The 13,258-nt window shown below is 37.1% G+C and overlaps 1 protein-coding gene across 8 annotated transcripts in view; it reads left to right on the top strand.

Moving 5' to 3' along the window:
* Window positions 1–13,258, top strand: part of USP3 (ubiquitin specific peptidase 3) — an 85,338-nt gene that overhangs the window by 30,045 nt on the left and 42,035 nt on the right. For 7 of the 8 annotated variants that reach the window (XM_021940632.2, XM_021940634.2, XM_021940638.2 and 4 more), the window contains one exon: window positions 2,421–2,552. In XM_021940632.2, the coding sequence (XP_021796324.1) occupies window positions 2,421–2,552 (132 nt within the window). Of the gene's footprint in view, window positions 1–2,420; window positions 2,553–9,856; window positions 10,388–13,258 lie in introns of those variants that run through there. The other variant, XM_021940639.1, reaches the window with a different exon arrangement.

Below are 13,258 nucleotides of genomic sequence, written 5' to 3'. Positions count from 1 at the left end.
TTAGGTATTAGGCAAAACATTGCTAATCTTAATATCAGTAGTCATACTTCTTACTTTATCTCTGATATGTACCGGAACTATTTATATATCTAGTACATTTAGAAACTACAGTGTTGTAGTTAAACGAACTATATGGACTATGTAAAGATGATGAGTTCTCAAAAATTTGCAAGTGGTAATGTGCTTATTCAGTATTATTACTGTGGCAATGAATTACTGTTGTTTTTCATGGTTGAGTACTATAAATATATGATAAGAATAGGCAATTAAGATGATTAAGTATTGAACCCATATGATACCTTAGAGTTTATCGTTTATTTTTATTTATTTATTTATTGGACAGAGTCTCACTCTGTCACCCAGGCTGGAGTGGAGTGGGATGATCTCGGCTCACTGCAACCTCTGCCTCCTGGGTTCAAGTGAGTCTCATGCCTCAGCCTCCCGGGTAGTGGGATTACAGGCATGTGCCACCAACCGTGGCTAATTTTTGTATTTTTAGTAGAGATGGGGTTTCACCGTGTTGGCCAGGCAAGTTTCAAACTCCTGACCTCAAGTGATCTGCCTGCCTTAGCCTCCCAAAGTGCTGAGATTACAGGCGTGAGCCACTGTGCCCGGCCTTAGCTTTTATTAAATAGTGTTTCTTGACCTATACAGTTACATGTTATCTTGAAATATGTTGTAAATGAGCCTGCCTTCTAAGCAATTGTTGTTTGGATTCTGAATACGTAGTAGTTAAGCATAGAAAGAAGAATGCTAATAAAATAATTGCTAACATTCATTTGTTATGAACTATGGATCATCTAATCACCTAAAAACTCATGACACACAAAGTACTATTACGTCCATTTTACAAATGAGAAAACAAGTACAGAGAAGTTAAATAATTCATCCAAGCTCTCATGCCCAGAATGTGATAAAGCCTACTTTTGAACCCAGGCAGTCAAGTTTTCGAACTTATCCTCTTAATCATTATTTGACTCTGAAATTCACTTTAGTACAGTTTTATAAACAGAGGACTCAGGTATATGCAAAAGTGTAAAGTACAGGGAAAAAATGGAGAAAGAACATGATCACATTCTGAGTTGGGGTTAATAGTGCCTTGAATGTGCCCAGTTTTCCTGGGTAGAGGGGCTAGATTTGAAGTTGATCCTTCCCAGTTACCATAACTCTCCTACTTTCCTCAAGGTAAGTGTTCCTGGTGCAGTTAAGGTGCCTCATGATGAAAATGTCATCTAAGTCTCTGCATCTGTTTATTTTGGTACCATTTAACCAACATTTGTTTTGACTGAGTTTTCGAGTGGGCCTTCCACACATTGGCTGCTTTCTAGGAGCTGGGAAACGTTGCCTCTTAAGGGTCTTCATGCTGGTAGTCAGTGACAGAATTGTGCAGTCTCTAGATGAAGGCATAGATGAATTTGGATGTACACCATGTGCAGAGGGAGCCTTATTTCAGTTTCATTATGCTTGCTATAATATTAAATCTGAGTTGGAATGTGTTACACAATTTTTATGAACATAATCAACTTTTGATTATGTTTGTCCATGTAGAGAAATAGCAGTTTTTGTAAGCTTAAGGTGATTTGTGTTTTGTTTGGGTTATTTCTAAACAAATATGTTTCCATATGAGAGGAGCTGATTATTCAGGCATTTAAATAAAAGACTGGAAGCTATATTGGTAAGAGTTGGAACATTGTCCTGTTTCTCTGACTCTCACACTTTATGTTAAGCAGCAACTTGAGCAGAGTCTGTGGCCCTGTGGGAAGTGGCTGAGTAATTTACTTAACAGAGCCCTTTGTCTTTGATAATAGCCCAAGTTGGGGATTAGTGGTCTGAGAGAAAAAAAAAGCTATAGTGAAAGCAGCAGCAAAGGAGTTTATAAATAATATCTATGGTGTTGAAACCGATTTGCATAGATTATGCCTTTCCTTGCCTGTGCCTACTCTTATATATAATTAAAAGTTGACTACAGTATTTGGTTGCAAAAAAAGGAGCATAGGCGGGTGGATCACAAGGTCAGGAGATCGAGACAATCCTGGCTAACGTGGTGAAATCCCGTCTCTACTAAAAATACAAAAAAAAAAAAAAAAAATTAGCTGGGCGTGGTGGCGGGCACCTGTAGTCCCAGCTACTTGGGAGGCTGACGCAGGAGAATGGCGTGAACCCGGGAGGCAGAGCTTGCAGTGAGCCAAGATTGTGCCGCTGCACTCCTCCAGCTTGGGGGACAGAGTGAGACTCCGTCTCAAAAAAAAAAAAAAAAAGAGCATATTTTAAGTATTCAGTATAATAAATCACTACATAATTGACTGCTGTTACAGGATTTCTTTCTTATTTTGATTTGATTCATGTTTAATTTTATCATTTCTTACTCCTTTAATTTCCAAAGCAATATTTAAAGTAAATTTTCATTTGGTCTTTGTAAGGTATGTGAATGGCCATGCAAAAAAACATTATGAAGATGCACAAGTACCCTTAACCAACCATAAGAAATCAGAAAAGCAAGATAAAGCTCAGCACACAGTATGCATGGATTGCAGTAGCTACAGTACATACTGGTAAGTTAACATTTTCTGGAAATGGTATTTCTTACTATGTGTGTGCAAGTGTGCTCCCCTCCCCTCCCTTCCCTCAGTCTTTAAGCCAGCTATTACTGCTGTTACCTCCTTTTAGAACTATTAGGATTCACAAAGGACTGGAGCCATCCAGAATGCCTGTCTTTATTCATTCAGATTTTACTTTGCACTGTTCCTTTCAACTTCTAGGCCTCCTCTTCTCTGCCTCCTCTTCTCTCCCACCTCCTGTTCCTCATCCATCCTAGCTTCAGGGAAATAGATCTACTTCTTTGTTGTTATTATAATTTCTTTTTCTTGTGTTATTTTAAATTGAAGGACAATGTGATAACCCATGTTCAAAAGAACTCAACAAACCATGTTCCTCCTGTCCCCTGTCCAGTTAACATTTTTGTCATATAATCTTACAAATTTTAACTGCTTTGTTTAAAAAAAAAGATTGTTCTGACAGTCTCCCTTTTCCCAGTGCAGTTCCATGCTCCTCTTCTACTCCCCCAAAGGTGAACGTCAAGAATTTGGTATGTAGCTTTCCAGGCTATTTTTTCTTTTTTTTTGAGACGGAGTTTTGCTCTTGCTCCCCAGGCTGGAGTGCCATGGTGCAATATCGGCTCACTGCAATCTCTGCCTCCCAGGTTTAAGCAATTCTCCTGCCTCAGCCTCCTGAGTGGCTGGGATTACAGGCATGTGCCACCACGCCCAGCTAATTTTGTATTTTTAGTAGAGACAGGGTTTCACCATGTTGGTCAGACTGGTCTCAAACTCCTGAACTCAGGTGATCTGACTGCCTTGGCCTCCCAAAGTGCTGGGATTACAGGCATGAGCCACCACACCCGGCGCTATTTTTTTTTTTTTTTTTTTTAGTATCCCTTAAAAAGAGGTTGGCAACAGGTTCTGTTCTCTCTTTATAATATAATATTCATGTCTATTTCATATAAATTACGAAGTAGGTATCTATTTTTGTGACTACTTAGAACTAGGTTATTTAGGTTGTGAGTGATGCTTAATGATCCATATCCATTTGGTTATGCTCAGAAAGTGTATTTTGCAGTTTTAACTTTGGTGTGAAGCAAATATCTTTCTGTGACTGGTAAATTATGATGAACAATTCTTGTTTTAATCAGTTTTCCCTGGATTCAAAAGGTTGTTGACATTAAAGGGGGGGAATAAGCCATTTAAAGGATCGCCTTAGAGATATTTTTTATTGTCAGACAGCCCTTGAATGTTACATGAAGGCATTATTGGGTAGAGATGGGGATTTTAGATAAGTCCAGATAACACTTTTAATTCACTTTCTACTGAAATGATGTGAGACTCCTTTCCACATTGTTCTTAGTCGATAATTGTATCATAGGAAGGTACCCATCAAAAGGAAGAAGAAAGGGTCAGTGGTTTGCCAGGTCTTTTACTTTTTTTTTTTTTTTGAGACAGAGTCTTGCTCTGTTGCCCAAGCTGGAGTGCAGTGACACGATCTCGGCTTACTGCACGCTCCACCTCCCGGGTTCACGCCATTCTCCTGCCTCAGCCTCCTGAGTAGCTGGGACTATAGGCGCCCGCCACCATGCCCAGCTAATTTTTTTGTATTTTTAGTAGACACAGGGTTTCACCATGTTAGCCAGGATGGTCTCGATCTCTTGACCTCGTGACCCACCTGCCTCGGCCTCCCAAAGGGTCTTTTACATTTTTACAGGTTCAACACCATTAAATTTTGGCTATTGAATAGACATCTTAAGGGTTATTCATTCACATCACTACTGTTTTTAGTGATCATTTGTGTGGAAGGTGTCCAGACCTGGAGAGAGAGAAGCTAGAGGTAGGTGAAGATTTCAGTAAAAATGAAAATCCTCCCAAGATTTTCACACAAAGGTTAGTGCTCAGTTTATTGGTATTTGCTGTTGTGAAACACTCCTACCAAAGTTAAGCATTAGCCAGGCAGTTAAAGCAAACATTTGCATTCCCCTTTCCCTCAGGAAACTTCCGTACTAGAGTGATGTGGCTACCTAATTCGCAGAACTGTGTGTTTCTGTGTGCTTGTATTTCTGCTTTAGACAACAGAAATTAATATCATTCTTGAAGTATCTGTCTCACATTGTCATGGGCCACATCGTCCTATAGTACCAGATACTGAGAACATTCATTCTTGATTTTCAGTTAGCAATGTGAATGAATTGCTTAATGGGGGACTTTGGAAGTACAATTAAATCGCTGTGTGCTATAACAAGTTTGTCGTTGTTTTCTTGCTGTTGGTAAGATTCTGAGGAAACTAACTCTTTAAGAAAATTTTAATTATCTTGATGGAGTGAAATTATATTCAAGGCCCTTTAAAAATGTAGATTATATATTTTAGTATCTTTATCCATTGCATTTTAGGGGCATATTTTATTAACTAGAAATGGGAATTGAATTGGTTTTATATCGCTATAGTCTACTAAGGTATATGTTGTTTCATGGTGGAATTGGAATTAAATGGAAAATCTTGAACCTTGGGGAGCGTATACTGTGATGGAGTCTTCTTGGCCGACTGCCAGGCTTTTGTGTGAAGTTGTACAGAGCTGCAAGTGTGTGGACACCCAGAGCTGCTGAATTCAGGAAGGGAGCTGCAGCTGGTCGCATTATCGGCTCATTTGTGGGTTTTAGAACAAAATGCCAGGGAATCACCCTGTAGCATTACACTGAAGGCCTAAAAGGAATCTGTGATAGTTGTAAATTGATGAAGATGTAGTTTAACATTCCTCCCACACCTCACTGTGATGAAGAAACAGACAGATTTCCTATTTCTGTGTGGAGTGTGTACATGTGTTGTTTTCTAGTGCCCGTTAGTAATTTTACTTCAATTTATTAATTTTCCTTGTACACTAATTTCTTGTGGTTAGACTGAACACTTGATATCAGAGGTAAAATATTGGTGCATTAGGTTTAAGGTGTTTGATTATAAATATCTTAACTAAAGTCAAAGCCTTTTTTGCAGTATGCTCTGTCCCTAGAGAAGTTACAACATATTCTGAGGCTTTCAGTCCTTCTTTCCCTACTTTCCCCTTGCCAAGATTCCCTGCCCTGTCCTATGTTTGCAATCCTTTATGAAGTTATCACTGAACTCTTCTCTTCCCCTAGTTCCAGTTGTAGCTGAATGTAATCTTTCCTGAACTCACAGCTCTTGGAATCCTTATAATTTCCTGCTGCACGTTAGTTAGTTGTAAATGTCCTTGGAGACTGCAGACACCATATCTCAGATCTTTGTATTCTTCCCAAGTATGCAGTGTCTGGTGCAGAGTAGGCGACATATGTTTGAAAGACTGAATTTTGTTAACTGTCTTTCAGAAACGGGGAAGGTTATATCAGAGCTGTAATACTATGTCCCCTGATCATCTTGAGGGACTAAAGAGCCATATAACATTTTTCCTGCAGAAGACTTAAATCATGATATAGGTGAACTACTTCATTTCCCTCCCAAGATGGACACCCTCATAGAGCAGTGCCCCTCCACCTTGATGTAAACAGGGGCCCAGAGAGGAAGCATGCATTAACCAGGCAGAACCATATAAATCGGGTTACTGTTTCATAAGAGAGAAAGCAGTGCCAAAAGGAACGATTCTGATTTGACACAAACCCACTTCTTAAGGAGATAAGCAGATTAACTTGAAAATGAAAGGTAAATTAAGATTTCGATGAAAATAATCTTCCTAAGATTTCACACAAGAGCTAGTGTTTAGTTTACTGTTTGTTAGGTAGTATTTCATTTGCTCCCATCCCGATTTCCCTCCCCTAACCAATACATATGGAATTTTATGTGGTATACATTATTGTGATTGAGAAGAAACAAAGATTAAAATTAGGAACTTTGATTTTTTTTTATGGAGGTAGACTTTTGGAGTTAATAGATTTAAAATACTGAACCAGTAAGTTTTGACATCTGACATAGTCTTGTCAACTTTAATATCCTTATCAGTAATAGCTGAATTTTTGAGAATGAAGAATTATGAAAGGAATATTAAAAGTATATTCCTTTAGGGCAGGTAATGTTTTAAAGCATCCTTTCAAATGAAGAAATATTGTGAAATGTGAATCATTTGTCTAGAAAAGAGGCTTGAATTTCAGATTTTAAACACTTGTAATAAACAATTTTAATTAAAATGAACATAAAGCTTTATTTGTGAGTTTAAATAATGAATCATTTCCTACAGTTGTGATTAAAAATTTTTAAAAAGGAAAATATTTTGTTGACCGTTCTTATAAACTATTTGGATGCAAATTTTCAATGTAAAAAGTTAGACAACAGGGAGAGTTTTATTTATTTAAAAACAATATTTTGAAGTTTAAGAAGAAACTTTCTAATAGAGGTAATCTAAAAACATAAAAGGCTCTTCCTTAAGATATACTGGTACTTGTTTGCTTTTAACAAAGGATATGGGTTTGCTCTGCAGGTATTCTTCTAATTTTCCATAACTGGCTTCTTTGGTGGCAATACATCAGAGTTTAGTAAGAGAATTTAAAAATACTCTTGCTTCCTAAACAAATTATTTTAGATTTTAACCTTTCTCAGTTTGAAATAGATGAAATCACTAGAATATCAGCTTCCTTTTTTTTCAGTTTTACTGTCATTTATAATAAAACCACAGGTCAAATTTGCCTGTAAATATCAAAATGTCATAGAAGTGAATGAAAAGGAGCTTGAAACTTAAGGATCTGTCATGTTTCAGGGGTTTTTGTTGCATAAGAGGTTTTATTTATTTATTTATTTATTGGTATTAGTATTATGCATGGCTTACTGTATAAAGATAGCTTTGTAGCCAGTAAATTAAAAGACTTGTTTCTTTACTATTGCATAAAGAAGGTTTTATTTGTATGATTATTCCTTCTTGTTTCAGATGAGTGAAGAATGGTTTGCTTTGGGAATATTTTCTTAGTTCTTCAAGGACAGGATGTGGAAATCTTGAGTCTGGCTCTGTCGCTCAGGCTGGAGTGCAGTCGTGCCATCTTGGCTCTCTACAAGCTCCACCTCCCGGGTTCACGCCATTCTCCTGCCTCAGCCTCCCGAGTAGCTGGGACTACAGGCGCCTGCCACCTCGCCTGGCTAATTTTTTGTATTTTTAGTAGAGACGGGGTTTCACCATGTTAGCCAGGATGGTCTTGATCTCCTGACCTCGTGATCCGCCCTCCTCGGCCTCCCAAAGTGCTGGGATTACAGGCGTGAGCCACTGTGCCTGGCCAATGTGGAAATCTTGACTTGGGTAACTTCAATAGCACTAACAACAGGAATTGAAAAAAACTTAGAATTTTAAAGCTGAGAAAGAGGTAGAGATTTTTCTCTGTCTTGGGTATGACATATATGTTATTCAGGATGGTAGCAATTGAGCAATTAAATGTGGCTAATGTGAAGAATTAAGTGCTTTTTATTTTAATATTTAAATAGCCCCATGTAGCTACTAGCTACTATTGGACAGTGCAGCCTCAAACTGTTAAAATGTAACATTAAGTATATTAATGTTATAAACTTTCAAAACCTTAAGATAGAAATCTAACAGAAACTCCAAAAAGAAAATAAGCCAATTTTACTAAATAAAATACTGTAGTTGCAAATAACTATGACTTAAAGCAAATCTAACCCAGTAAGCTATCAGAAAGAAAAATATATAATTACCAAGTAGAGTTAATTTCACCTGAGTTCTATGAACATATTCATTATTAAAAGAAACCTCAGATTATTGTCCCATTGGAAGCAAAATATACTTTATATCCAAGAGCCATTTCTTGTTTTAAACAACTAATAACATTGAAATAAAAGGAAACTTAAGCCCTTATAGTTTGCCAAAAACCAGAAGGCAAATATCATATACTAAATGATGAAATGCTGAAGCCATTTCCATTATATCAGAAACAAGACTAATACTTCCTGAAATCATTTACATGATTGTCACTATTATTAAGCATTGTTTTGGTAGTTTTAACCATTGCAGTAAGACAGTAGACAGTAAGTCAAATAATTCGCATAAATATTAGAAGCAAAAAATTGTTTCTACTTTCAAATGATATGATAGAATAGCTGGAAAGCCCAGGGAGACTCTAGTAGAAAACAGCAATGAGGATTAAATATAAGACACTTTGGAAAGCTGATGTATGAGAAATATAAACAAACTAATGGCTTTCTCCTTATTAGTAGTCATCAGTTGAAAATGGAAATGACCAAGCAAAAGTATTCAACAGAATGACAAAACTATCAGTTACACCTAGGAATAAATGTGTTAAAGAAAGGTACAAAGTGAAGGTAATGCCGCTTATGAAGAAAACTTGATATTATAATAAGTAGTCCTTTTCTCCCTCAGTTTTTGTCTTCAAAATGTTTACTTGGGACAGATCCTGGTTTACATGATGGTCCTTAAACATATTGTGAACATTAAAAAACAAAACAAAACAAAACACACCTTTTTACTCAATAAATAACATTTGTTGAGAAGCTGCTATGTGCTAGGGACCTAGTTTCTAGTGCAGTGGTCTCCAAAATAATGCACTGGCAGTATGGGAAGAGCATTTAGAACTACTGCACTGTTTTATTTGGAAGGAGAGAAAAACCTTTGTCAAATATTTAACACCTGCTGCCAGAGGTCTGTAGATTTGATGATTGTGTGCCATGGGTTACACACAGTCTCCTAAATCAGTTTCACCTGTGATGTCCTCTGTTTACTTTGAGCATTTTGCATTATATATCTGCTTAGTTATATGGATTTATTCCTTCCATATAACATGTTTAGCCAAATGGACACATGTTTTAAAAGGTCTTAAATTCTGCAAGGTAATGACGATGATGTAAACACAAGAAAAGGGCAAATGGACACATTTTCCTACTCCGTGCTCATCAGACACATTACAGGATAAAATTGGCTATCTAATAAAAACACAGACTAATAAGACCTAATAAGTTGGACAAAATGTTTAAAAATTAACATGAAGATGATAGGAAGTATGAATCTATATTCACTCTCATTAATGTCAAACCTTTACCTTATAGTATATTGCACTTTGAGAAATTATGGCCAGGCATGATGGCTCACACCTATAATCCTAGCACTTTGGGAGGCTGAGACAGGAGGATCCCTTGAGCCCAGGAGTGCGAGACTAGCCCGGGCAACATAGGGAGACACTGTCTTTAAAAAAAAAAAAAAAAAAAAAAAAGGAAATTAGTTTAATAATAGTATGAAGATATTGTGAATAGCAAGACATTTAAAATAGTTTATTTCATTTCTAGCTCACTTTAAAAATTACTTTTTTTGTAATATATAATTTAGATTTACTTATATAATTTATTAATACAAATGCATATGTATATACATATATATAGAATATAGTGGATACTCAGTTTTGTGGTTTATTTTTTAACTTGATTAGAAAGCTGATGAAAATAGCTTGAAGGCTTCTTTTGTAACTGAATGCAGGTCTGGATGCCCACTGCTTGTAAAGTCCAGTTAACACAAGTGAGGTCTGGTAGAAAGAAAGTAACTTTATTAACCAAAACTAGTAAAAGGGGAAGTAGCCGGATTTCTATCCAAAGTTATTGTTTTGACTTTAGTAGACTAGTGTTTTTTTCTTTTAGAATTAGAGGGGGCATATAGTGCAGGGCAAAAACAGGAAGGAAACGAGTGTTTCTAAAGTTAGAATTTTTTAAAGGAAGTAAACCTACATTAAATGTTAGGCCGAGAAAACGATTGAGCCATGCTGCGTGTTTTCATTTTTGGAGAAGGGGAGAAGAATGTGACGATGGAGACGACCGAATGAAGAATATTGTTTTGCCATTAAATAAGTGAATGGTGCGAAATGGAAAATATTGAGGGGTAAGAGAGTTTGTGGTATATGGGATGAAAGTTTAACTCTAAAACTAGAGCAGGTAACACTGAAGTGAAAGGGAAGATTGGGAGGGAAGGGGTGGGAGATAAGAATATCTAAGCAAGGCTGACATTATGGAGACCATCAAATACTATACTTAGTTCAGTTACAGATAGCTATGGATTTGAATGTTTCTGAGGGAAAAGGGAAAAATATGTACCAAAGGAAATAACCAAAGTATAGAAAACAATGTTGTTTGAAATGAAGAGAAAAAAGATGAGTTTTTGAGAGTTTATAGAAAGAAAAGTAGCAAGGTTTAGGCAAGGTTAAATACTATACGTTAGAAATAAATCAAAATCTAAAAAGGCACATATAAAGTATAAGTGTGATGAGAAAATTGAGCAGTGTCATTTTTGTTGTTTATTAGTGTCAACGGTATTTGAAATAACTTTCAAGCTCTGATTTTATTCATTGTTTACCTCCCTAATTATGTAATATAATAAATAGCTTGTGTTTGTTATGAAAATTTACCTGCTACTTGATGTATCTTTTTTCAGTGCACAGTAGTAAAATCGGTTGTATATATCCTGTCTAACAGCAGTATGCATATTATACTATACTGTATATTTAATTAGGAGTTTATTAGCTGTTGGCTTAAATAAGTTTAAAACTACTTTATGATCATATTTGGCTCAATGAATTTGGATTTGAGACTAATCTTTACATAGCCAAGATGATAATGTTACTTGTCTCAGTTTTAGAAGTAAAGAAAGACACCAATCTCCTTCTTACCTTCCTTTTTTATATCCTATTTCCTTATCTAACATCTGTAATATATACTCGACCACAATTTTCAAGTATTTTTTTTTAATGTTCAGTGTACTCACTTTTTCTTAAATACTTCTTTCTTTCTATTAAATACAGTCCTTATCTGACAAAAAGTCCATCAGAAGTAGAGCTTATCTTTAGGCCAGGCACGGTAGCTCCCAGCACATTGGGAGACTAAGGTGGGTGGATGGCTTTGAGCCCAGGAGTTCGAGACCAGCCTGGACAACATGGCAAAAACCCATCCCTATTAAAAGTAAAAATAAAAAAACTAGCTGGGCATGGTGGCACTTGTCTGTAGTCTCAGCTACTCGGGAGGCTGAGGTAGGAGGATGGCTTGAGCCCAGGAGGTGGAGGTTGCAGTGAGCCGAGATCACACCATTGCACTCTAGCCTGGGTGACAGAGCCAGACCTTGTCTCAAAAAAAAAAAAAGTAGAGCTCATCTTTTCTTGAAGAGTAATTTAAAATCAGTAAGTCAAAACTTGCTTAGGTATAAATTTTATAGCCTAAAAATTGGTCATATAATGTAGGCAGTTCCTGACTTCTGTTTATCACATGAAGTCCTATGTATATGAAGATGCTGAGCCCGGCCTCCTCTCCTAGAGGCCAGGTTATCTGAATCCTGCCTAGGCCTCTCCTGTCAGTTTCTCAGCACCAGTAGTATATAAAGAAGAAAGGAGAAATCGAGTTTTTTCAAATACTATGGATTTCAGCTACATTTTGGGACACATTTATTTCCACCTAGAACGTTTAACCGCATTTCATAGCATTTATTTCAAAGTGGGATATGCATTCCAGGCTTCAGAGGACCAACCTACACGTTTTTGAAACACAACCTATGAGTTACATACTTTTTTGTACCACTTATTCTGACATAATCTTCTTGAAGGGAAAATTAAGAAGAGTGGCTAAATTTTTTTCCTGGTGTCAGAGGTATGCATAATTCTGACCAAAAAGCTTCAATACAATTGTAGTGAATCAGGAAAAGATTTTTAGAACTTTCAAATCCGTCTGTTTGCCTTTTTAAACACCACTATTAGTGGGACAATTTCTCATCTGAAGACTAAAGCAACCCGGCAACATTTACATTTTCATTTATTTCCCACCTTTGCTACTTATTTTCTTTTGACGTCTGACCACAGAGGAAAAAGAAATCAAACCAGGGGAATGTAGGCAGCTAGAGAGGAATGTGCTGTGAGGCTAGCAGTTACACAGAGGAAGGAAACTAACATTTACTAATCCTCTACCACGTAACAGGCACTCTCACCTTAGAAGTTTGGACCTGTGGAAGCAGCTGTTTTCCTTAAAGAATAGCGGTAACAACAATCATAGTAATGTATACAACTTGTATAATATGAAATTCAAACAGTAGAAAAGTTGTATTCTTAAAATAAATGTCCCTCTTAGTGACTGACTACAGGAACACCTAGAATTGGGTCTTAAGAAATAGAGATAGTTGTAAAAACCTAAAAAAAAAAAATTTTTAAACCAGTGAAAAACAAATCCAGCCAAAATAAAGTTGAGTTACGGCCAGGCATAGTGGCTTAGTCTTGTAATCCCAGCATTTTGGAAGGCTGAGGTGGGAGGATTGCTTGAGCTAAGGAATTTGAGACCAGCCAGGGCAACACAGTGAGACCCTGCCACTACAAAAGTAAAAGAATTAGCCAGGCATGGTTACTCATGCCTGTAGTCACAGCTACTTGGTGGGCTGAAGCAGGAGGATCGCTTGAGTCCAGGAGGTCAAGGCTGCTGTGAGCTATGATAGCATTGCTGCAAAGCAAGACCCTGTCTCAATAGAGAGAGAGTACGTGAGCGAGAGAGCCAGGCATGTAGTGGCTCATGCCTGTAGGCCCAGCACTTTGGGAAGCAGAATTAAACAATTGGCCAGGCATGGTAGGGTGCCTGCAGTCCCAACTACTTGGGAGGCTGAGGTGGAAGGATCACTTGAGCTCTGGCGATGGAGGTTGCAGTGAGCTGAGATGGGGCCACTGCAATCCAGCCTGGGTGACAGAATGAGACCCTGCCTCAAAAAAATAAATAGAGTTACAAAAAA

Source organism: Papio anubis, chromosome 7, assembly GCF_008728515.1.
Source record: "Papio anubis isolate 15944 chromosome 7, Panubis1.0, whole genome shotgun sequence".
NCBI lineage: Eukaryota > Metazoa > Chordata > Mammalia > Primates > Cercopithecidae > Papio > Papio anubis.
The sequence above is the reverse complement of the archived record's forward strand: the minus strand, read 5'-3'. Positions and strand labels throughout refer to the sequence as shown.